Raw genomic sequence first — 26,844 nt, 5'->3', positions numbered from 1 at the left:
GAGCACCCTTCAGCCTTTCAAGACAACTCAAGGAACTTAGAGCTTTAAACCACATCATAAAGAAGTAATTCAAATCTAGGTAAATGGTCTAGGGGTACATCCCATTGTCTTAAAGTACAAGCTAAAAGATGAAAAACACTGCAGTCTCAATCTACCCCTAAAACATTTATTGCCCTAGTCTCCACTTCCCAGATGGGCAAAGGCTGAAGGAGCCTATTGAAATGCCAACAGTGTAGTAATTGAAACACATTAAAGGTATTGGTGAATGTGCCCCACCGCAACACGAGGTGGCTATGCACACACACACCCCCCAAAATCCTGAAGACATCACTTGACACAGGTGAAAACACTAACATGCTAACCAAAGGTCAATATTAGCCCTTCTGAAAGGATGAAGGAAAACTCCAAGAAAGCATTTCTTAGCTTTACAGTTCTATGCAATAAAAAATGTTATTAAAAGAAAGTATTCCAAGGTTTTCTCATGGGACTATGCCATTTTCTCAACTGCTTCCCAGCCCCCAAACCCCCAAGCAAGGGGGGTTTGTCTTTGTCTACAAACAAACACAGTGTTTGTAGACATCAACAGCTTCTGTTAAAAGGATGCACTTAACATTTTGAAAAATATTCTAGAGATATTATTTTACCACATTCAGTTATTTCGTTTGTTTTTTAAATAATCCTCAAGTGACTGTCAAGTTTAGTAACTTTGTTTCCATAACAAAGCTCTTTAAACAACTCTTCCTTGCGTAAAGCCAGCTGCCCACGTCTGTCAGGTAAAAACTTCAAAGAATGCACATACCCACTGAACAAGGCCAAAGCAATCCTGGATATGCTATGCTGATAACAGCCGGAAAGGGGCCTAAAATGATAGGAAAAAACAAGGATGCCAGTCTGGAAACCATAATGCAACTTTGTTTTTAACACAATCCTCAGTGCAAAATAACTGCAAAAGGCTTTTGTTTTATTGTATTAAAGACATTCTGTGGCAACCTTGTCTTGATTAATGGAACTCAGCACTCTTTGTATTCATCTTTCTTGTCATCTAGTTGAAAGCTGTGCTCATTTGTCCCAAATCATGATCATCCTTTAGACAGCAAATTTTTCAAAACAGTGGGGATATATAAGACACTCTTGGCCTGGAGCAGTGGCTCATGCCTGTAATCCCAGCACTTTGGGAGGCCGAGGTGGGCGGATCACAAGGTCAAGAGATCGAGACCATCTGGCCAACATGGTGAAACCCCGTCTCTATTAAAAATACAAAAATTAGCTAGGCGTGGTGGCATGTGCCTGTAGTCCCAGCTACTTGGGAGGCTGAGGCAGGAGAATCGCTTGAACCCAGGAGGCGAAGGTTGCAGTGAGCCGAGATAGCGCCATTGCACTCCAGCCTGGCAACAAAGCAAGACTCCACCTCAAAAAAAAAAAAAAGACACTTTTGGAGATAATTCTTTATGTAAAAATTCAAGTTTCGGTTCTAAAAATCAAGCCTAGGGGTAGTATTTGAGTGATAACCAATATAATATACTCCCTTGACTCCTCCCCTAATTTTCAACTACTTAGTGATAATAACACAGGGTCAAAGTTCTCAGTATTCTGCCTTCAGCATTTGAAGGAAACATGCATACAATTTTAATAAATAAAAGATAGTGTTAATGTTTAAGAGTTCAGCTCTTTAATAAGCATCAATTCAGACTAATTATTTTAGTAAATCCACACTTGGATGAAAAGGTCCCAGGTAATTATGAAGATAACAGTGATCTATGTCACAACCACTCACATTAAGGAATCATCATCGCTTTACAAATATAAGCACGTGGTCAAGAACTATACATTTTTTCCCCTAAGGAGTTAACTGTGAAGAAAAAGGATTGAATAGGTGGATAAAAGAAAGTTAACTTCCAGTCCACATTTTTCTCCCAGGAACAAGATTTCAGAAGTAAATGGTACTATCTATGAAGATTTAAGTTTGACTCAAGTTTAGTAAGTTTAATGCCGCTTTTGATAAGCAAGCTACTTAATAATTAAATAAATGAAGATAATCTATTCAGGGTAGATCTAAACCACTACCATGAAGAATCTTCAGCACATGGCTGACACTTTGTTGTGCTGTAAAACACAGTCTGCTCTATGTGATCATGAAGTGTTAAGAAAATCAGTGCTATGCTAAAGCTAAAGAATTAATGTTGTACTTGGCATCTGAAAGATAATTACTGCACTGAATGAACTATACCCACAGGGCTTTAGATTTTTTAACTTCCTAAACAATCTTAAATTACACATCAACTTGAAGGGTTAAACTAAAGAGTCTAAGCCAGCTTCTCCTACACAAAAAACAAAGCAAAACAAAACAATGTCCTTAAACTATCATTTAGAGTGTCCAAGTTTCTATTTTCTCCCAAAAGTGGTACTCAACTACACTGATTCATTGGTGCCCTCCCATCTGATATCCCTACTAATGGTAGGACTATCTAAGACTTCTTGAAGGCCATTGGTTTAGTCAAGGAATAAAGCAAAAGTAAATGCATCCACAGTTATGTTTAAACCTTAACCGGCTGGGTGCAGTGGCTCACACCTACCATCCCAGCACCTTGGGAGGTCAAGGTGGGTGGATCACCTGAGGTCGGGAGTTCGAGTCCAGCCTGACCAACATGGAGAAACCCTGTCTCTATTGAAAGTACAAAATTAGCCGGGCATGGTGGCACATGCCTGTAATCCCAGCTACTCGGGAGGCTGAGGCAGGAGAAGTGCTTGAACCCAGGAGGCAGAGGTTGCGGTGAGCCAAGATCACACCATTGCACTCCAGCCTGAGCAACAAGAGCCAAACTCCATCTCAAAAAAAAAAAAAAAAAAAAAAAAAAAACCCTTAACCTAGTGAGGATGGATGTTCAACAGACCATTTCCATGGGACAGTACCATTGCCTGGGGAATGGGCTAGGATGTAAAGAATGATCTAGAGTCCTGAACAATGACCAAAAAATATATGACATACTATTTACCACAGATGGACTCTCATGGAAGGGGAGAGAGAAGGGAATGAAAGAAGAGCGCTATATAATGCCTTGAAAGTGACTCATTCGGAAAGCTCTCTTTGAGCTGGACAACAAGTGGGATCTCAGAGTGAGGAGATGGCAAGGAAACGATTAGGACTTGGAAGAACTGAGATCAACAGAGAGTCACAATTTTAAAAAACTCCTATTACTTAGTGAAAAAGACAGAAAGAAATATGAAAGAAAACACACACTTAGGCTGTGTGCAGTGGCTCATGCCTGTAATCCCAGCACTTTGGGAGGCTGAGGCGGGAGGACTGCTTGAGGCCATTAATTCAAGACCAGCCTGGGCAACATGGCAAGACTATCGTTACAAAAAAATTTTAAAATTAGCCAGGAATGGTGGCACCTGTAGTCCTAGCTACTAGGGAACCTGAAGCAGGAGGATCTCTTGAGCCCAGGAGTTTAAGGCTACAGTGAGCTATGATGGCACCACTGCCCTCCAGCCTAGGTGACAGAGCAAGACCCTGCCAAAAAACAAAAACATTTACTCTCTCAGAAAGATACCCCTAGTCTGAAAGAGCTTAATGTTCACTTACTAAAAATATCTCATGAAAATCAACCTTAAGTCTAGGCAAATCCTCCTGTGTCATGCTTCTTTCAGGAAGCCACCAGGCTTTCTCCTTTTGATATTTATGATGCAGCATAGTACTTCCTATAAAACTGCATAAGGTCATATAAATTTGCGTTTTTTCTTCTGTAACATCCTTAAATTTAACATACCACACAAAATTCCCAAGATTATAGAGTCTGACAATATACAATCCCATACGATCAAATTAGGCTGCATTTAAAACACAATTTTTCCTTTGAATGGGCATTTTAGTTACTACCTTCTCAAGTAAAGTTAGTTCAGAGGTTCATCTAGGTGAACCACCAGAAATCAGAGTCGTCACCCTGAGTAACCTGGAAGAAACCAGTTAAATGTGCCATTTCTCATCCTGAAATGAATTATCTCTAAGTAAGTCAGGGTATTCAGTCTCTATTAATTGTACTGTCTTAGCATTCAGCTTAAAACAAACAAACAAAACACCTCATGACGTCATTTAAGAACACACATAAATGTCTATTCTAAAGTTATGAGCCAGAGGCCTTCAACAATTTGGTACCACTTATCTTGGACCACTTCCCCAGCAAAAATATCCAGTGACTTTGGCGTAATTACTTTGGCCAATCCAGGGCCAGAATGATCCCTATTCTCTGCCACACCTTTCAGGTACAGAAGTGATGAAAGCACTTAAGTGGTTAAGTGGTTGTCTAATCTCTGTATAGTACTATGCACTTACAAAGCCGCTAACAGCCATGTCATTCCTTCTAAACACTTTCTACAAGAGGCAACGTGGACATGAGCATCATCCCCATTGACCGAAGAATGACCCCAGGCTTTGAGGAGTGAAGTGGCCTAAGGTCACACATCTTTCAGTAAAACAATTGAACAAAATCTTAAATTTTCTCAAATGAGTGCCTCTTTCCATAACATCATATTAGACAACAGAGTTTGTACTGGGATTTGGGGGTTTTCAGAAAGTTAATGCAAGGAAGGACTGCTCAAGGAGAAGCAACACAATTTTAACTTGGACACTGGCTGCATCTATGCATAAAGCGACTGAGATCTGACTCTTGTCTACTCACCAGCCTTGTCTCCCATCTTGCCAGGCAACCACAACAAATGTTCTTTGTTGCTGTCATTCAGAACCACTAGTGGTGGCCCGGCTCACGCCTGTAATCCCAGCACTTTGAGAGGCCAAGGAGGGCGGATCACTTGAGGTCCGGAGTTTGAGACCAGCCTGGCCAACACAGTGAAACCCCATCTCTACTAAAAATACAAAATTCAGCCAGGCGTAGTGGCACATGCCTGTACGTAATCCCAGCTACTCAAGAGGCTGAGGCAGGAGAATCACTTGAACCTGGGAGGCAGAGGCTGCAGTGAGACGGCGCCTCTGCACTCCAGCCTGGGTGACAGAGTGAGACCTCTATCTCAAAAAAAAAAAAAACTACTAGTGGCATCCCAAAGGAGCCCAGTCATCTCAGTGCTTGTGCCTCTGTGCATGCAATTTCCTCTGTCTGAAATGTTCCCGACCCTTTCCTTCTTTGAGCCTTCTTCTACTCGACCTTTATAACTGAGCTGAAATGACACCTCTTTCAGGAGTTGACCTCAATGCTCCTGGAGCACTCTGGACTACCTTACACCATTGTCCTGTCCTGGCTGTTATTCTCATCTGCCCCCTTCTCTAAAGTACTGAGAGGACATTGAGGGAAAATGGGAGAGTACAGCTGATATGACTTGGCTTCTCTGGGTATCTGAAACACAGATCAGGTACTCAGTAAATGTTTGTGGACTAACCGAATGAACCCACCAATTCTCAGGAGAAGCCAAGCCAGGCCTCCCAGATAGAGAAAGAACTTCAGACAACTCAAGTGGAAACTATGGCTCACTATTTTCACTTTAGCTACCTGGACTCCTTTCCCAATCTGGCATCCCCAGAAGGCCATGAGAAGAACATCATGAAAGCTCAAGTACTATCCTGGAATTACAATCCACGGTAGGTTTGGTGGGGTTTTTCGGTTTTTTCATTTTAATTGGAAAGCCTTTGGTTCTCTGTAAATTCAGAGTTATTTCACATTGTTAACTTGGAAAGCAAAGTGACAGCCACCGTTCTGGAGTATTTCCCCGTGATCAGACAGCATAACGGTTAAGAGTGTGAACTCTGAAGTCTGGGTTCAAATGTACCATTTGCCAACTGGGTAACTTTGGGTAAGTTACCCTATACTACTTCCCAATAGGACATATAAACTGGAGAGCCTCTGGCCATTCATTCATTCATAAATACCAACTGAGCATCTACTGTGAGGCCGGTGCTAGCGATATAGTGGAGACCTGGCCTTCCAATCTAAAGTACGCTTCCATGGAGTCAGACTGTTCCATATCCTACACAGCACTTAGCACTATCTGCAATGATCTTGTGTGCTAGTTTGTCTGTCCTCGTCAGAAGGTAAGCTCTATGCAAGCAGAGGCCTTGTCTGTCTTGTGCATCCATCACCTCCCCAGAGCCTTCCACATCACTGGATACACGCAAAAAGAAGGAATGAGCATGTCAGACAAGAACTTTTACCTCGTGGCCCTGGTGAAGGTAGGAAAAAAAAACAAAAGTAACAACGTAGAAGACATAAAAGCACAAATTACAGAAGTAATAGTATCTGGGAGAAACCAGGGTCACGGCTTCCCATCACCGCAGGTGTTGCTCCAGGAAGCTCTGCGGAGAAAAAGGATCCCAGCACCCTGGCAGCCTCCCTGAGCCGCGCGTCCTGGAGACAGCATGAGGGACGCAGTGAAAGGAAAATGGGCCCAATCCCATCAGAAGTCCTGAGGAGGTTCATTTGTTGGTTCAACATGTTCATTTGTTGGTTCAACAGGTATTTATTTACTACGCGTATAATGTGTGCTGGGTACACAGCAGCGAACTGACAAGAGCCTGTCCTCATGCAGTTTCCCTTCTAGTATTGAAACAGTGATTTTGGGTATGAAAAGTGCCGTGCTGACCACGAAACAGTGACGGAATAGGAATGACAGCACGTGTGCACGGTGGCTGGGTGGTCACAGCAGGCCTCTCTGAGCAGGTGACACCTCAACTAAGCCCTGGGGTCAACATTGTCACACAGCAGGGGAAGAACCTTCTAGGCAATGGCAGCGGCGGAGGCTCACACTAGAGAGGATCAAAAACTAGTAAGTTACAAGCAAAGTGACAAGTGCCTCGAAGGCAAGTCCCAGGAGGCTGGGGGTCGGGGAGGAGGCTCCGGCTCCCGCTCCCGCACCAGCCCTCTCGGGTCCCGGCCACTCCAGGCAGTTCTGGGGCGCGCGGCGAGCGCCAAGGCCCGGCCCGGCTTCGCCGCCCCCCGCGACAGCGCCGTCGGGGTGGGGACGAGGGCCGACGTCACCCACCGCGCCGGGCTCCGTCCCTCTAGCACTGGGGCGGAGGCCGCGGGCAGGAAGGTGGTGGCCCCTGGGGCTTACCTCGGAACTTGAGCTCGTGCTGCGGCTCGAGGCTCAGGACTTGCTCCACCTTCGCCATGTTCCTTAGCGGCGGAGCACCTTTGGCGGGGAGACCCCTGAGAGGTCACCGGGGCGGGAAGCGTTAATGCTGCGCCCACTTTAAGTTTTACAAAAAGGCGGGGACCGGTCGGGACACGGGCGGGGGTTTTCTACGGGGTGCGCGCGCTGGGGGGGGTCGGTCTACGCGGTGCAGGCGCAGGGGCGGAGGGCGAGGGCGAGGCCGCGGTGCCCGGCGAGCTGACGGCACGCACGCACGCACGCACGCACGCAGAGGCGTACACACGCACGCACGCAGCAGGCTGCCAGCTCGGGCGGCGGGAAGCTGCGCCCTGCGCCGCCGGCTCCAGGGGCGGGGACTAAAGCTGCGCGCGTGGAGCCCTTCCCGGGACAGTGCGCAGGCGCGGCACAAGCCACGCGGGCGGGACTGCGGAGCAGCAAGGGGCGGGGCTTCGGGCCGCTCAGGAGGCGGGGTCTGTAGTCCAGCTACGACAGCCACCGCGAAAACTATTAAGGGCCCGCTGGGGGCCAGCCTCGTGTTGAGTGCTTTATTCAATAATAACAATTAGAATAAACTTCCACTTTTCTCTTGCTTATGTAGTGCCAGGCACTGTTAGAGACTTTGAATAATAGTGAAAGTACTTAGTATAAGTATAATGTTTATGGGTGAGTGATATGGGCTAGGCACTGTGACGTCTTGTAAATAATAATTATAAATATAATAAACTACCAATTATTGCTTATTTATTTTGTATCACTCTACTGAATGCTTCCAATAACAACAGCAACTACAATAAATACAAGCTACTCTAAATTAAATGTTTACTATGCAACTGGCACTGTGCTGAATTCTTTACTAGTAAATTCTATTTGTTTATGCAACAAATATTTGGAAATACAATGATCAGAAAAGCTAACCTGATTCCAATCCTTTTACTATAGCCTAGTGAGGAGACATCTTTTGAATAAATAACCACACAAGTAAGTTAAATAATTAAAAATTGCTGGAGAATCCAGATCTGCTTGACCTCAAAAGTGGATACTCTACATCATGATTACCGTTTAAATTGTATTTCATTATATTATGTTTACTATGGAAGTAAAATAGATGTTCTTAATAGTCTCCTATACATACCCATATAGGTGAGACAAACGTGGCAAATTGCTAACAATGGCTGACTCTACATCACAGGTATATGGTTTTCTTGTACTGTTTCTCCCACTTTGCTGTATGCTTGAAATTTTTCATGATAAAAAGGTTTTTTAAAAGAATAGTCTTTGTATTTTAACTGGAGCATTTAGTCCATTTACATTTATTATATTTACTAATATATCTGGAATTATTTCTACCATTGTATTTTGTTATTTCTATTTGTCCTGCCTGTTTTTTTCCCCTTTCCTTTCTTCTTTAGGGTTTATTTTTATTCTCATTCTGATTTTCTTCACCTGTATACTCTATTTCTAAGTTTTAGTGGTTACTTCAAAATTTTGGGCATGCATACTCACCTTGTGAAAGTCCAATATCTTTAAATATTTGTAAAAATGTCTTTACCCTGTTTCCTTAAAATATAAAGACTTTGGAGTACTTTAATCACCCATCCTCTAAATTATACACCTTAATGTAGTGTATGTTAAGTTTAATCTTTGCCATTGTAACCCCAGGAGACATTACTGAATTGTTTTATTCAGTCAACATTAGTTTAGATTCAGCCACACTATTACCATTTTTATCCACCTTTTCTTCTTGCATCTCAGCTTTCGCCAACAGGATCACTCTCCTTTTGCCTGAAGTAAATCCTTTAAATTTTATTTTTTTTAGCTTTGTTGGTGCAAACCCTCTCAGTTTCTGTTCGTCTGCAAATGGATTCATTTTTGCCTTTTGTTGTTTTTATTTTATTTATTTATTTATTTATTTGGAGATGAGGTCTTGCTCTGTTGCCCATGCTGGAGTGCAGTGGCATGATCATGGCTCACTGCAGCCTGTATCTCCCAGGCTGAAGCAATCCTCCCACCTCAGACTCCCGTGTAGCTGGGACTAAAAGCATGCACCACCACGCCCAGCTAATTTTTTTATTTTCTGTAAAATCTCACTATGTTGCCCAGGCTGGTCTCAAACTCCTGGGCTCAAGTGATCCTCCTGCCGCAGCCTCCAAAGTGCGAGGATTACAGGCATGAGCCACTGCGCCTGGCCTTGCCCTTGTTCTTGAAAGATGTTTTGGCTTGCTTGCTTGAATGACGGCTGTCCTCTCTCAGCACAGTTCATTGCCATCCACTGTTTGCCTGTTCCCCCTCATTGCTCCTCAGGAGTCCAGTGACAATCTTACATCGTTCCTTCATAGGTTGTTGGTCTTTTCTCCCTCTTCTCATGTTCTACAGTTTTACCATGCTGTATCTTTTTTTTTTTTTTTTGAGATGGAGTCTTGCTCTGTCCCCCAGTCTGGAGTGCAGTGACACCATCTCAGCTCACTGCAACCTCCGCCTCCCATGTTCAAGCGATTCTCCTGCCTCAGCCTCCTGAATCGCTGGGATTACAGGCACGCACCACCATTCCCAGCTAATTTTTGTGTTTTTAGTAGAGACGGAGTTTTGCCATGTTGGCCAAGATGGTCTCAAACTCCTGACCTCAGGTAATCCACCCACCTCGACCTCCCAAAGTGTTGGGATTACAGGCGTGAGCCACCATGCCCAGCTTATGCTGTATCTTTTTATTTATCCTGCCTTGAATTCTTTGGGCTTTCTGAATTTGATGATTGGTGTCTTTCATTATTCTTGAAAGCTCTCAGACAATACCTTTTTTTTTTTCAATTTAATTTTACTTTTTATTGTGGTAAGATACACGTAACATAAAATTTACTATCTATCATTTTTAATATACAGTGGTATTAAGAACATTCCTATTGTGGTGCAACCTCACCATCATCCATCTCTAGAACTCCCTTCATCTTGCAAAACTAGAACTCTGTATCCCTTAAATAATCGTTCCCCATGCTCCCTCTCCTAAGCCCCTGGCAACCACCATTCCACATCCTGCCTCTATGAATTTGACTAGTCTAGGTACCTCTTGTAAGCAGAATCATACAATGTTTGTCCTTTTGTGACTGGCTTATTTTGCCTAGCATAAAGTCCCCAAAGTTCATCCATGTTGTATCATATGTGACAATATCTCTTTTAAATGTTATCTTGGATGGACACAGTGGTTCATGCCTGTAGTCCCAGCAGTTTAGGAGGCCAAGGTGGGCAGATTGCTTGAATCCAGGAGTTCAAGACCAGCTTGGGCAACATGGTAAAACCCCATCTCCACAAAAAATCAAAAAATAAAAAAAATTAGCCACGCATGGTGGTGCATGCCTGTAGTCCCAGTTACTCAGGAGGCTGAGGTGGGAGGACTTGAGCCCAGGAGGTGGAGGCTGCAGTGAACCATTATACCATTGCACTCCAGCCTGGGGTAACAGAGTGAGATCCTGTCTCAAAAAAAAGAAAAAAGAAAAATAAATGTTACAACCTCATTCTCTCACTCTTTACATCTTGTAGTGTGATTAGTAGTTATTCAACTAATATTTTTCAAACTGTAGGTTGTTTTCCAACAGTGGCTTATAAAATCAATGTAGTAGATTGTTACCAGTGTTGAGAAAGAACGAGAATATAATATATTGGAGTGTATTGTATTATTTCATGAATCTTTTGTTTCAGTTGTATTTATTAATATACTTATACACATATCTATGGAGTGAGTCACAAGTAAAATACATTTATTACTGTGGATTGTGAAAGAAAAAGAGAGAAGTCTTGTGCCCTTCTCCATGTCTATTAACCTCTCTATCACATCTTAATCTGTCCTCTTTATATTCCACGTTCTGGATAGTTCTTCAGATCTTTCTTCTAGTCACTAATTATCTCTTAGGCTATTGATAAACCTGTTTCAGGAGTTTTTCATTTTGTTTATTATTTTTTTAAGCCTATAAGTTCTATTTTGTTCTTTTACATATCCAAGTAGTTATAGGTTGTGTTTTTTCTTTTTTTTAATTATTATTTGAGACAAGGTCCCCCTCTCTTGCCCAGGCTGGAGTGCAGTGGTGTAATGTTGGCTCACTGCAGCCTCTACCTCATGGGCTCAAGCCATCCTCCCACCTCAGCCTCCCGAGTAGCTGAGACTACAGGTAGGCACCACCACACCCGGCTAATGTTTGAATGTTTTGTAGAGATGGGATTTCACCACATTACCCAGGCTGGTCTTGAGCTCCTGAGTTTATGCAATCCGCTTGCCTCAGCCTCCCAAAGTGCTGAGATTAATGGCATGAGCCACTGTGCCTGGCCACATTTATAGGTTTTTTAACACTGGTTCCCAGCTCCTCTGCCCTTCCCCAGGGAATGGTGCCATAACAAAGCTTTAGTGTTGGTCTCTTCTGCCAGGTCACTTTGGTAAGGGGAAGCCCATGATCCTAAGCCCATACAGAGCCTCCACACCTGCCACCATGGCCCCTGCATAAATAAGCTCATTGAGCACGCAATGGCACAGCTGTGGGAAAGGCTGACTGTTGTCTGCAGAATGTGCCATCTTGTCCACTCAATTAATAGAGTTGCTGCTACAGTAGATGTCTTTGAGTGGGCATTCACATGAGACACCAGTGTCTTTTTTTTTTTTTTTTTTTAATTTAGAGATGGAGTCTTGCTCTGTTGCCCAGGCTGGAGTGCAGTGGCACGAACTCGGCTCACTGCAGCCTCCACCTCCTGGGTTCAAGCAGTTCTCTTGCCTCAGCCTCCCAAGTAGCTGGGATTACAGATGCCCACCACCATGCCCGGCTATTTTTTGTATTTTTAGTAGAGACGGGGTTTTACCATGTTGGCCAGGATGGTCTTGAACTCCTGACCTCGTGATTCACCTGCCTTGGCCTCCCAAAGTGCTGGGATTACAGGCGTGAGCCACCGTGCTTGGCCGAGACACCAGTGTCTTCACACCCATCCTGAGAGGCATCTAGTACCTCCTCCCAGACCTCCTCACCACACATCCACATCTGCTCTCTCCGTCCCTGATCACCCATTACACAGGGGCTCGTGCACCTCTGTGCTCTTGGTCGTTTCTCAGCCACACAAAGTACACAGCCAAACACACTGCTTGAGATTCTGCTAAATGTGTGAATTCCATTTATGTTGTAATCCAGCAGGCCACCCAATTAAAGTTTGAGTATAATTTTCAGCAAGGTCAAAAATCTACAGCTAGGCCAGGTGCGGTAGCTCACGCCTGTAATCCCAGCGCTTGGGGAGGCTGAGGCGGGTGTATCACTTGAGGTCAGGGGTTTGAGAGCAACCTGTCAAACATAGTGAAACCCCGTCTCTACTAAAAATACAAAAAATTAGCTGGGCATAGTGGCAGCTGCCTGTAATCCCAGCTACTTGGGAGACTGAGGCAGGAGAACCTCTTGAATCCGGGAGGCGGAGGTTGCAGTAAGCTGAGATCATGCCATTGCACACCAGCCTGGGCAACAAGAGAGAAACTCCATCTCAAAAAAAAAAAAATCTACAACTACAAGAAATAAAGGATTATTTTAGGGCTCTGTAGAGTCTCTCTGGTTCTCTGACTGTGAGTTAAGCTGAGAGTTTAAAGATTGGAGTGTGTACTTTACTTTCCATAATAGCTCCAGTGAACTCAGAAATAGCTATCTCATCCCATGGTCCTGAAGTCATCACTACCATGTAAGTGTGGCAGTCCCATGGCTCTCCATGCCCTTACTTCAGTGGGAACATTGTCACAATCAAATGATATTAGCAGTGATGTCAGTATGAGCCATTGATTACTTGTAATCACTGGTGTATAGTAAACTGGCTCTCTTAGGGGGAAATAATATCTGTAGTTTTTGCAGATTCCTTTTATTTCCTTTTCTTTGTTTTTTTGTTTGGTTGGTTGGTTGATTTTACTTTTTTGAGACAGGGTCACACTCTGTCACCCAGGACAGAGTGCAGTGGTACGATCATAGCTCACCATAACCTCAAACTTCTGGCCTCAAGTGATCCTTCTGACTCAGCCTCCCAGCGTGCTGGGATTACAGCTGTGAGCCACCATGCCCAGCCAGGTTTTGCAGATTTCTATGGTATAAACACTCCCACCATGACTGATTTTAGGCTGCCAATGGGATGTCACTGAACACAGAGTTGAAAAGAGGTGTGTATGACTGGCTCTCACCAGCTGGTATTCAGCACACCTGTGCTTGTATTCCATATTTCATAGGCACTGCAGTCAAGCATGAGGATGTGGCCAATCCAATCCCAGAATCCCTTCTTTGAGAGTCTGTTTCCTGGGCCCACTCTTGGTACCAAGTGCTCTCTTAGTCAAGGTCCAGCCAGGAAAGCAGAAATTACACCAGCTGTTTTAACAAAGATAATTTAGTATAAGGAACTGGTTAAACAGGTAATGGCGAACTGTCAAAGCCAAAAGAAGAAGACACTGAGGTATCACAAGAGTAGTAACGGCAGGAAGAAACTACCATTCCTAGGGTTAAGAGAACATAGGGAAGATGCTGGGGTTATGGGACCTCAGGAGCTCAGTGGAAGGGCTTCATGGAGGTGGCCACGGACTCCTTAGGAGGGAGCACTGGCTGGCCAGGGCTGGGGCCTCTGAGGGGATACAATGAGGCTGCTTCTGGGAGTGCCAAAACCACGTGGAGACTGAACAACTACTGCATTCGGATGAAAGGTCACTGCTGAAGCAACACTGTCAAGAACAGGAACAGGACAGGAAAGACTGGTCCCTTCTCCCCTCTTCCGATTTCAGGTCTTCCTTGAGTGCCTCTCCCAGAGGAGCCTGAGAGAAAACCCGCTGACTGAGGAGAAATGACATGTCCAGAGACACAGCCTCAGTATGTCAGAGCAGGGTGTAGAGGGTTAATTTGGAGCTGAGAGACAACAGCTTCATAGCTACCAATCCCTTTTTTATTTCTTTAAACATAGTAGAAATACTTATTTTTACAGTCTGTTCAGTGCCTGATGTGTGTGCAGTTCTACTTTTATTGTTTCTGGGGGCTTTGGCTCAGTGTGGCCTGTTCCCTTGTGTGTTTTATTGTCTTTGACCTTATCTGTGAGAATCCTTAGAGGCCGAACATTTCAGTTACCTCCAAAACTTAGCGGCCCAAATATCAACAACCATTTAATTATTCTCACTTACACTTGTAGGGGTTGACTGGGCTCTGCTGGGTGGTTCACACTCAGAGCCTCTCATGTGACTCTGAAACATGAGCTAAAACAGCAGCTGGGTCTGTGCAGGGAGTTTAGGGCCAACTACAAAGTTAAAGGGCATAGTTCCTAAATCACCCTCCCTCACAACAAAACTGCAAGTTTGTTGGTGTCTTCAAACCACTCTCCAGTTTGATAATTCACTGGAAGAACCCTCAGAACTCACTGAAAGCAAGTGTACTCATGGTTATGGTTTATTATAGGGAATGTATACAGATCAAATCAGCCAAGGGAAGATGAGCATAGGGCAGAGGGCTCCAAATGTGGAGCTTCTGTTACCCTCCCCCATGGAGTCAGGATATGATATGGTTTGGCTCTGTGTCCCCACCCAGATCTCACCATGAATTGTGATAATCCCCAAGTGTCGTGGGAGGGACCCGGTGGGAGGTAACTGAATCACGGGGGCAGGTTTTTCCCGTGCTGTTCTCGTGATAATGAGTAAGTCTCACGAGATCTTATGGTTTTATAAAGGGAAGTTCGCCTGCACAAATTCTCTTGCCTGCTGCCATGTAAGACATCCCTTTGTTCTTCCTACATCTTCTGCCATGACTGTGAGACCTCCCCAGACATGGAGGACTGTGAGGCCTCCCCAGGCATGTAGAACTGTGTGTCCACTAAACCTCTTTCCTTTACAATTACCCTGTCTCGGGTATGTCTTTATTAGCAGTGTGAGAACAAACTAATACAGGATGTGTGACTCTTAGTGTCATTGTGTAACAAAGTGCATGGAGTATTACCATAGAAGCTTGCCTGAGCTTCAGTATCCATTTACTGAAGCTCTATTATGCAGGTATGATTGATTGATTGCCCACATGACTGATTTCAGTCTCCAGGTCAACTGATATCACATGATCCCAAGTCCCCACCCTGAGCCACACTGTTGGTCTTTGGTAGCCAACCCCTTGCTATCTGGCCAGCCCCCACCCCCAATCACCTTGTTATGACTATCCAGTATGACACAAGGCTACCAGGTGAACACTCCTATCAGTTAAAACATTCTGAGGACCCAGAGATTACTTCCCAAACACCAGGACAAAGGACAGATCTGTCTGGGTAAGGCCAAATTCTTCATTATCCAGTCTGGAATCATTGGAAGGCTTGCATGCTCACAGGTCTGCCCCTGGCTGGAAGAGTTCAGCCAATGGGAACACCTGGGACTCTGTGGTCATTTCTCTATGACTTATATGTTTTGTCCCTGAGCTGTCTCTCCAGATCAAGGCTTCAGGTAGCGGGACTTTTTACATAGCAGCTCAGGGCTTGCAAGCTAGTGTCAGAGAGAGGGAGGGAGAGAGAGAGAAAGAGAAAGAGAGAGAGTCCCAGATGGAGGCTGTATCACCTTTTCTAACCTAGCCTCAGAAGTCATGCGGGATCACTTGCTCACTGCATTTTATCCTTTGAGGCAGTCAAGAGGCCTGTACAGTTTGAAAGGGTGGGGATGGAAACTCTATCTCCTGGTGGGATATGGCAAGTTTCTAGGAGAGCACATCGTGTAGGAAATATTGTTTCAGCCATCTGCAGAATATACAATCAGCCACACCTGGGCTGAAGGTGGCTCCTCCAGAAAGAATTTGCCTTTGCCTTGTCTTATTCCAGGTAGAAGTGGAGGGTGGGCACTGACCAGGGTAGCTTTCAGGTCTCAGTTTAATATTTTCGGACCACCCAGGTAGTGTGAATTTGGGCTGCAAACCTTTGGGAAGCCTACCCTGTGTTCCTGATTCTTAGAATAATTGGCCATTTCCCCTCATTGAGTGCCTCCACCTGACACTTTTCCTTTGGGGCTGGGGGCAGTGTTTTGGGCTCATTGTACACTGAAGGATCCTGCTAGACTTCCCAACTTGGGTGGGCCCTGAGCTTTGTCTTTTGTCCTATAAAACCTAAAGTACTGAGAAAATTAATTCACTTGTTCACAGGCTTCCACAGTTCCCCAGGAGAAAAAAAAAAACAAAAAACCCAGCTTCGGGACTCAGCTTATCCCTAAGGGCTTAATCTTCCCTTCACTGTTTGGCTTCAGAACGCTCCTTGTGTTGGCTCATCAATGCATTTGCAATATTTTATCCAGCATGTGAGTTGTTTTGATGGGAAAGGTCACTCAGCATGCATGTCTAATCCTCCATATTGCCAGAAACAGAAGTCACCAGAGTAAAGTTTTCATGTTAAAAACACTTCGTTGCACCCATGCCTCAGATGTTAGTTTCTCATACCATTTCCCCAGAAATGGAAACCAGGACTTTTTGGAAACATGGATGATTCTTGGCCTGGGGTAGGGAATATTTGAGGTGAACTTGGAACATCTTGTATAGGTAGAAAGTAAGGAAGTGCTCAAAAGATAAAATAATGATAACATGTCAAAGGGACACCAACTGGAAGAGCTCCCAATGGCTGAAGCTGTGACAATTTGAATAATAAAATAAATAACATACTATCGGATTATAACCCAAAGTAGAAAATAGGCTGGGTACAGTGGCTCACACCTGTAATCTCAACACTTTGAGAGGTCAAGGCGGGAGGATCGCTTGAGCCCAGAAATTCAAAACCAGCCTGGGCAACATAACAAGACTTTGTCTCTACAAAAATAAATAAATAAACAAATCAAAGTAGAAAATAAATATCCTTGAGTCTATAATGACATAAATAAATGACTGAATAATAAATAGAGTAGAAGTGACACATCTCCCATACAGAAAAATTGTAAATAATTGATGTTAGATATACTCCTCCCTCCAGGACGTGGAACATAACTTCCACCCCTTAACCGAGGGTTATACTTAGCGGCTTTCTTCCAAAGACTACAGGATGGAAAGTCAGGGGAAAAGCAACTTTAATAGTGGGACTCTGGGAAGCCATTGGTAAGCCAGGTGATCAAGGTCAACATCATTACCGATAAGTCCTGCTGATAGGAGGTACTCTTGATATGATGTGATATGACGTGCATTTCACCTTTGTGGTCTTCACCCCCAAAGCCCACCCCAGTAAAGTCATAAGAAAAACATCAGAAAATCTTAAACTGAAGGACATGCTATAAAACACTGGCTAGTACTTCTCAAGAGCAAGGTCATAAAAAACAAGGGAAGTGTCAGAAGGTGTCACAGCTCAGAGGAGCCCAAGGAGGCATGACAAGTAAAGGTAAGGTGGTATCCAGAAGCAAAGAAAGGACATTAGAGGAAAAGTAAGGAAATCTGCATAAAATATGGAGTTAACAGTAATGTATTCATCATATTAACAATGGTTCATTAGTCGTGACAAATGTACCACAGTAATGTATGTTAAGAATGGGGAAATTGGGTGTCGCGTATATGGAAACTCTATTATCTTTGCAACTTTTCTGTAACTCCAAACATACTCTAAATAAACAAACAAAAAAATGCTATTCTAAAATTAAACTTGTTTAACATTTTTTAAATTGAATTTCCAACCTCCTTCTGTAGGGGGCAAACTCTCAGGCACTCAGACCCTCTGATCAACCAGAACACACAATGCTGAACCGTCTTAAGGAAATGAGTGACTTTGTTGTCATCCTCTTCGTCCCTTTTCCTCCTTTGGAAACACAGCCACCTCTGGCTGTCCAAGTCCCCCCATCCTTCATGGCCTCAGTCACATACCCATCACTCACTTTTTCTCTTTAATGCATTCATTCATCCAGGTTTTTAATAAAATTTGCAATCAGATTTTAATGGAATTTATTTATTAACCTATAGTATTTATGTATTTAATTTGTTATTTATTTTTTGCATTTCCTCAGCATCTACTGTGTGAGCCCTCAGCACTGGATGCATTTAGCCTCACTGTCTGGCGGGGGAATGTTGAAGAAAAACAAAATCATCACAATCTGTGATAAACACGAAAATGGATGAGAAGAAAGCTATGAAGAGACAATTAACTTTACTCTAGAGACTGAGAGAAAACTTAGAACCTCAGAGGGTGTTACAGAACAGTTTTGGAAAAAAAATCATAAGAAAGATCTTGCCAGACAGAAAAAAAGGAAGGGTTCTCCCAGCCGAGGAACAACAGCTGCAAAGGTCGGGGCTGCAGGGGCTTGCGTGGGGAAAGGCAAGGGGACTAACAGTCACTCACATGGACTGAGCTCCTGTTCTCCTGTTCTGGGTCCAGCACCTTATTAGCATGTGTTTTAGTTTCCTATGGTTGCTGTAACAAATGACCACAAACAAAGTGGTTGAAAACAACACATATTTATGATCTTACAGTTCTGGAGGTCGGATATCCAAAACTGGGTCTCATAAGGCTAAAATTAAGGTGATGGTAGGGCTGTGTTCTGTCTGGAGGCTCTAGGAAAAACCCATTCCTTGCCTTTTCCAGCTTCCAGAGGTCACACACAGTCCTTGGCTCATGGCCACTTCCCCCATCTTCAAATCCAGCAGTGTAGCATCTTTAGTGGTTTTTTTTTTCTTTCTTTCTTTGAGACAGAATCTTGCTCTCTCATCCAGGCTGGAATGCAGTGGCATCATCACAGCTCACTGCAGTGTTGATTGCTCCCAGGCTCAAGCAATCCTCCCACCTCAGCCTCCCAGGAGACTACGGGTATGTGTCACCACACCTGGCTTTATTTTTATTCTTATTTTTTTTTGTAGAGAATGCACTAATAATAACAACAACTGCATCTACCATTGGTCAAGTGCTCCATGCCAGGCACTGTTCTAAGACCTGCGTGTGTATTCCTCATACATTCTCACAACAAAGAAGTAGTAATATTATGATGTTCTTTGGTGTACAAGTGAGGACACTGAGGCACCAAGAGGTTTAGTAACTTGCCCCAGAGCAGTGAGAAACTGGAGATGGAGGACCTGGATGAAATAGACCATGGGGCAGATGAAGGGACGTTGCTCAGAAGTGGGGGCCATGGTGAGAGAGTCGGGGGCATGGGCTTATTTGTTAACTTTTTTACTATCTGTCTCCCAACTAGAGAGCCAGCTCCATGAGTGATCCATCTCTGCTGAACACTCTACCCTCTAGCACCTGACAAGGGCTTGGAGCATAACAAAGTCTCAACAAAGGGAAGAGTGTGTGAACAAATGAAGAAATGAATGAATGAATGAATAAATTAATGAAGATTCAGGGTCACCAAGGACTGAAGTTTCAGGACAAGCTGGCACACAGGATTTGTTAAAAAAAAAAACCCACTCAGAGACCAGGTGGCTCATGCCTGTAATCCCAACATTTTGGGAGGCTGAGGTGGGAGGACTGCTTGAGTTCAGGGGTTCAAGACCAGCCTGGGGAACATAGATCCCATCTCTACCAAAAAAATACGAAAATTAGCTGGGTATGGTGGCGCACACCTTTGGTCCCAGCTACTCAGGAGGCTGAGGTGGGACGATTGCTTGAGCCTGGGAGGCTGAGGCTGCAGTGAGCTGTGATCGTGCCACTCCACTCCAGCCTGGGCAACAGAGTGAGACCCTGTCTCAAAAACAAAAACAAAAACAAACAAACAAAAATCCCCACTCAGATCCAGTAGCTCAGAACCAGCCTGGATGGGGGATGAGGTAGTCATAGAACCAGGCACCATCTTTACAAAAAGGGGTGCAATCATATTGCTAACCCTTGCCCATGTTGAGGGAGGCTCCTCCAGACTCGGGCAGGAGGACTCCGGCAGGGCTGGCTCCTCAGCTGAGGGTCTCAGTAAACTAGGTGGCTGTCAGTCAGGATGGATAGAAGAAAGTTCATGCTTTCTCCCCTTGTCCCCAAGAAGCAAGCTCTCTCCCAAGGCCCGGAACACCTTGATTCTTCATTCCTGTGAGCAACCAGGGGATGGATTCTTGGTCCCAATCTCTGTGCCTGGCATATAAAAGGTGCTCAATACATGTTTGACGAATGAACGAAATAATGCAATTAAGAATTTGAGGGGGCACGGTGGGGGGAGTTTTTTTGCTCCTTAGGACTTGTCCCCAATCACCCAGAAGACCACATTTGCATACAAATAATTGATATTCTAATTACAAATCATTTGTATTGATTTAGTAAGCAGATCCCCAAAGCATCTCTAGAAGATAATTAGATTCCACGCTTCTCAGGGGTAAGAACGGCGTATTTACCTCATTGTTCCCCCATGGCAGTGTGAGGCAGAAGAACTGTATGATAAATGTTTGATAAGGCAGTGAGTGAGCATGTTCTTAACTGTGGGGAGATTTTACAGGGTCCCCACAGATCATTTCCAGTGTGTTGAGGCAGTTGGGAGGGGGCGGGGATGCGTTTTGTTAGTGTGTATGTCAAATTTGCAAATCTCTCTTTTCTCCAAGCCCTGGTGATTTTCCACCTCACGGCCTTCATTCATTGAGCAGACATTTGTGGAGGGGCACAGGGGCAGAACACCGAGGACCCAGAGACAAAAGACACGCAGACCCCTGTCTCCCCCTGTCTAGCTAGGAGACAAAGCAGAGTAAGACAGAACCTTGAGTGACCCTGCCAAGGAGTGGCTGGGGACGAGGGCCTTAGACCTCTCCCTGTTGTTTCTGTCTGCCTATCCCCAGGCCACCCCAAAGAAATGACAATAATACATAAACATTAAAAAAAGATTATGCAACCAGTGAGTGACAGCACCATTGGAAAACTTTGTTATTTTCATTGATCTGATTAGAAACTGTGCTTACTCTGCAAATGCAGCTTCGAATCCCCTCTTCCACTGTCCTTCTGACTAGTCAGCCACCGCAGGGTGTCTGAGAAGAGAAACTGTGCAGCAGCCTCTGGTTGTCAGCATCAGAAAGGAAATACGAATCCCTGAATGCCTGAGCTAGGGAGGGGGAGGGGGAAGGAGAGGCAGAGATGGAGAAGGAAATGGGAGAGAGAGAAGGAGAGAGAGACAGAGAGGGAGGGAAAGAGAGAGAGGGATGGGGGAGGGGGAGGAGGAGGGAGAGACAGAGATGGAGGAGATGGGAGAGAGAGAAGGAAAGAGAGACAGAGGGAGAGAGAGAAAGAGAGGGAGGAGGAGAAAAAGGAGAAGGGGGGGAGCGAGACATGGAAGGAGAGCTGGGGAGAGGGAGATATATATATATGAGGAGAGAGGACGAAAGACGGAGGAAGAGAGAGAGGGAAGAGGAAGAGAGAGAGAGAGGGAGGAAAAGAGAGGGGTAAGGGGGGAGAGAGAGAGAGATGGAGGAAGGGAGGGAGATGGAGGACAGAGACGGGGGAAGAGAGAGGGAGGAGAGAGAGGGAAAGAGAGATGGACAGAGAGATAGGGGAGAGACAGAGATGGAGGGAGGGAGAGCGACAGAGAGAGGGGTATAATGTGGGAAGGCAGGGGAGACCATGGCATGGCATTGTAAGTTTCGATTTCTCCATTTTCATTTTTCTGCTCCCCACTCCCAGGAATGCTTAGAGCCATAGATTATCAAGTGACTGTCACAACTTTGCTTTTGTTTCTAGGGGAAAACCCCAAACAAGAGTGATTGCAATAGGTAAAGTACCTGCAGCACTCTCCTGAAATCCAAATGCTCGCAGCAGGCCCTGCAATTTTGTGCTGAGAAAGGAACGTGTCTTTGCTATGACCCCTCCCTGTGCAGATCAGGCAGTAGGGAAATCATGGGCTCTGTAGACCGATGGCCTGGGTCCCACCCTGCCCTTCGCAGCACTGTGACTCAGCAGATGTGTGGCCTTAGGCTGCTGGCAATGCCTTCCAGACAAAGACCCCCAGGACACGTGTGTGGGGGAATAAGTTCACCGCCTGGGCACTTTGGGAGTGTGAAGCAGTTCCCTAAGAGGGGTCAGAAGAGACTTGGGGATTGGGGATAATGTTGGTGATTTCAGGGCAGGGGTCCAGGAAGTGAGCTTTGCTCTGGGTTAGGTGCTGTCGGGACCAAGACTTAGGGTCATACTGTGATTGCGTCCACAAGGACTAGAGTGACGGAGAAGTCTTGTTTATGTTTTGACCCGTCATGGTCAGAGTGGCCTTGTGTGATGTCAGTGTCCTGTGACATTGCTGAAATTGTCCTGTGAAATTGTGGCCTTGTGTTGATGTCAGTGTCTCTGCGACAGGAGAGAGTATACCAAGGCCAGCTGCGAGGGCCAGGCCAGCTTCTGGCTGATGATCTCTTCCTCGCTGTCTGAGCCTCCGCCACTTCCTCATCTGTAAGGTGGGGATAATGGAAGTTCCTGCCTCTTGGATCTGGGGAGGACTCAGTGAACGGATGCAAGTCAGTGAACGGATGCAAGTAAAGTTCTTGCTGCAGTGATGTTAGCTCTTATCACAAGGATGGCACACTCATGGGGTCTCACATCACCAGGGATTTCAACGAGGTCCCTAAATCTATCTCTTATGTCAGAATCTGGGGGTTGTGTGGTGTTTGAGCCTGGGAGCTCTTGTGTTCTCTTAGGCTGTTGTTGCAGCTGGGTTTGTCTGTCTTTGGGTACTTGGTGAAGGAAGTAAGTTCGTCATGCAGTTGGGGTTGTTAAACCCCTCTTGTACCAAATACTCCAATTACATCCAGGAATTGGGGCACTGAAAACCGGTTATTTTTTATTTTATTGTTTTTGAGACGGAGTCTCACTGTCACTCAGGCTGGAGTGCAGTGGCACAATCTTGGCTCACTGCATCCTCCGCCTCCTGGGTTCAAGCGATCCTCCCGCCTCAGCCTCCCAAGTAGGTGGGATTACAGGTGTGCACCACCACACCTGGCTAATTTTTGTAGTTTTAGTAGAGACGGTGTTTCACCATGTTGGCCAGGCTGGTCTTAAACTCCTGACCTCAAGTGATCCGCCCACCTCGGCCTCCCAAAATGCTGGTATTACAGGCGTGAGCCACCATGCCTGGCCGAAAACCGGTTCTTCATAATCATTTTGAACTCTGTGAAGACATCCCCTCTCCTCCAATATTTACATGTTTTTAAGTAAAAGCCTATGATTCTTAATTTGCAGCAACTAGGAAAAGAAAAATGTCATAAATACCTTGTGTTATTTCTTCCTGTGGGAAAGTTATCACCCAAAGAACCATCTCCCCCCCATTTCTTCATTTTTCGGAAGATTAATTAATTCCCTACTGAGGTCCTAATTTATTTGTCTTGTGATAGTGCATGGCACGTGGTAGGAGTCCTGAAACCGTGTCCTGGATTTTCATTTATTCATTCCTGGGAGTCTGAGATGTAGGACTTAGCAGTGGCAGGAATGTTTTAATGTTTGACAAAACAAATAATAAATGAGGATGGCTCAGCCTTTGAAAGCGGGTACCTGGGAGGGCAGGAATGCAACCTTTGCCTGGCCTCAGCAGCTGCTGCGCTCTCTGCAACATCTCCAGGGCGCCCCGCCTCCTCGGCTGTCCTTGCGTTCCTTCCTAGCTTCTCTGCTCCCTGCTCTGAGCATCATTTCTCTCGGTAAAACCCCTTTGAACCTATTATTCTCCTGCAGCTGGGGCTACAAGGAACCTTTTGTCTTTTTCTCATTTTACTTTGCAACTTAAGTCATTTTTCTTTTCTTCGTTTCGTGTTTATATGTGTACATGCATGCATGCGTGGGTGTACTATTTTGAAATGACAGGATTATGAAAAATAAAGACAAGCTTTTATATTTTTTAGGCTTTAATATAAAAACAATAAAGAATTCCCTAATGGACCCATGGCAAAAAAAGCAGGCACTAAAATGTACATGGTTTTGTAACAAGCAGTTGTATGCTAAGGCTAATAATGGAATTTATATGTTTATTATTGGTGCAATTAATAATATTGATTTATATAGCCCGACTGCTTGCCCTCATTAGCTATTCACAGTAGCCTCATAAAGTTTGCAACGTTATCCTTTAGCAATGTAAAATCACACACCAACTCACAGAAGAAGTAGGCAAAGTTTAAGTACATTCACTGACTCAGCAAAAGACTGAGGAATGTCTTCCACCTGACCTTGAAGCCCCTTTTAATAAATAACCCCACCATCATTCATTCCAGAGATCATCGCAAGGAAGTCCAATTTTATTCCACTTCTTGAATTGTTCTCTTCACAATTTCTGGATTTAAATTTAAACTTGCACATCCCTCCACTCCAGTGAATGCTGAAGAGCTTGTAAAGTTTTCTTTTTTTTTCCTTTCCATGTTGGCTGGGTTCTTCCTTCCATCAGGTGGCTGTTTTTTGGGGGGGAGACTTTGATATACACAATAATCATCTGCATACGTGTACTATAAGAGGCTTCAAAACTTGCTGTCCTTTCAGCACGCACAAGGTCGTTCACAGGTGGCTTATAAAAACTGCCACTTGAGGCTGGGTGTGGTGGCTCATATCTGTAATCCCAGCACTTTGGGAGGCCGAGGCGGGTGGATCACGAGGTCAGGAGATTGAGACCATCCTGGCTAACATGGTGAAACCCCGACTCTACTAAAAATACAAAAAAACTAGCCAGGTGTGGTGGTGGGCGCCTGTAGTCCCAGCTACTTGGGAGGCTGAGGCAGGAGAATGGTGAGAACCTGGGAGGCGGAGCTTGCAGTGAGCTGAGATTATGCCACTGCACTCGAGCCTGGGCAACAGAGTGAGACTCCGTCTCAAAAAAAAAAAAAAAAGACTGCCACTTGGCCACCAACATTGCTCTCTCCTATTACCTTTAGAAGTAATTTAAGAACAGGGAAAGAAACCCACAGGGATCTCAATTCTCTAGTAAGGGGTTTATCATCTTGGAAATAGGAAATATAAAAATACATTTAAGCATGCAAAACATTCTTGGTGGGATAGTTCATGATTTGAGGGCCTGGACATTAAGGACTGACCCAGGTTGCAAACCACCCGGCTGGCAGAGAGCTTCCACGTCACCCAGCCCAGTCTGTTGTCATGTTTGTTTGTGTGTGTGTGTTTTAACTGTTGTGTGTTCTCATTTATATGCAAACAAGATATGACTTGACCTTATCACTTGAGCGGCTGATGGAAATTTTAATGTTGACGATAGTATACCACTGGAGCATATTCCATGCCCTAACGCTGTACATTAGCCTCTAATTTACATTCACAACCCCACAATTTTCTTCTTAAAAATGCCCTTTTTCTAATAGAGTGGAACCTTGTAGCTTTCCCCTTATATTTTCCATATATTTTATTTAAAAGAGGCCTGAAGGTTCGTTCTGGGCTGAATATTAATAAAGAGAAATCTGACCCCGTTGTTCTGTTCCCACCCCTCTAACAGCAGTATCTGAGGTTCTATTATCTTCAAGCACATTTCTCAAAATGTGGTCTCTGGATTTTTAAATTGTTTCTTGGAAGATGCTGAAAAGTTGTGTTTAAAATAAAAAAAATAAGCAAATAGAGGTCTGATTAAGATCATAATTAACAAAGTGATTCATTTTGACCACGTGCTAGGTGAAAGCTTTCTTTTTTCCCTTCTTCTCTCTTACAAGCTCCACTGGTGTTATAATGAAAAGCAGTAATACTCCCGGTGGGTAAATTTTAGAAGGCTGATGATGCTTGGCTTCCCAACCAACACTGACATTTTTAGTGGAATCATGTTTTTGGCCAGTATTATTATAAGCCAAACAACTGACAGATTTAAAAGGCTCTGTGTTTTATAGTTTACCATCTCAATGGAAATCTGCTTCTTAAATTCTAATGGAAAAAAAATCTGCAGTAAACTTCGAAGTTACTTAGAAATCTAGGTCCATAATTTAGTTCTTATATGCTCCAAGGCAAGCAGCTAGATGCTTGTGGAAAAATAAAGCAAGGCTGTTTTGTGTAAGCATTTAAAACATCCCTGTTTGTTTTGCGTGTGTGCTAATTTGTGTCTTCCTTTTTGGTGTAGTGATTCCCTTTTTCTCTTTTTTTTTTTTTTTTGAGATGAAGTCTCGCTCTTGTCCCCAGGCTGGAGTGCAATGGTGCAATCTCGGCTGACGGCAACCTCCACCTCTCGGGTTCAAGCGATTTGCCTGCCTCAGCCTCCCAAGTAGCTGGGATTACAGGTGCCTGCCACCATGCCCGGCTAATTTTTTTTGTATTTTTAGTAGAGACGGGGTTTCACCATGTTGGCCAGGCTGGTCTCGAACTCTTGACCTCAGGTGATCCACCTGCCTTGGCCTCCCAAAGTGCTGGGATTACAGGTGTGAGCCACCGTGCCCGGCTGTGATTCCCTTTTTCTTGGCCAACAACAAATGGGACTGGCTTCTGTCATAGTACTATCTTGACAGGGTGTAGACTAATATTCTCCTCTTTTTTCCCAAGTGAGAGGCACCTGCATATTCTCCTTCTTAACAGGTATTATTTATGCTCCCTCTATCCCCTATTGTCCAAGAGGATTTAGGGCAGCTTGAAAAGATATGTATTACATTTCAGAATGAAATGAAGCGGTGCTATAAAGTTTTGCACACTTGCCCCACATCTGGATCTAAGGTTTTTACTGACCAAATTGAATAGGGTGTGTGTGTGTGTGTGTTTAAAAGGAGAAAAGTAAGACAAATTCAACTTCAGTGTATCTATTGAGCCAATTTTCATTAAGGATTTGAAGACCGGATCAGAGTGCAAGAGTTCCTGATTTTTTTTTTTCTAAAAAGAAAAAATCTGGCCAGGCGCGGTGCCTCATACCTGTAATCCCAGCACTTTGGGAGGTCAAGGTGGGCAGATCACGAG

General features: G+C 44.4%; 1 protein-coding gene across 2 annotated transcripts in view; it reads right to left on the bottom strand.

The window, feature by feature from the left end:
* VAPB (VAMP associated protein B and C) overlaps positions 1-7,484 on the bottom strand; it is a 55,515-nt gene extending 48,031 nt beyond the window's left edge. Inside the window, exon 1 of one of the 2 annotated variants that reach the window (XM_002830467.5) lies at positions 7,057-7,484. In XM_002830467.5, the coding sequence (XP_002830513.1) occupies positions 7,057-7,114 (58 nt within the window). In that variant the 5' untranslated portion in view covers positions 7,115-7,484. The remainder of the gene's footprint in view (positions 1-7,056) is intronic. The other variant, XM_009233749.3, reaches the window with a different exon arrangement.
* Positions 7,485-26,844: the final 19,360 nt, after the last annotated feature.

This window comes from Pongo abelii, chromosome 21 (genome assembly GCF_028885655.2).
Source record: "Pongo abelii isolate AG06213 chromosome 21, NHGRI_mPonAbe1-v2.0_pri, whole genome shotgun sequence".
Classification (NCBI taxonomy): domain Eukaryota; kingdom Metazoa; phylum Chordata; class Mammalia; order Primates; family Hominidae; genus Pongo; species Pongo abelii.
Note: the sequence above shows the minus strand (reverse complement) of the source record. Positions and strands in the feature narration are given on the sequence as shown.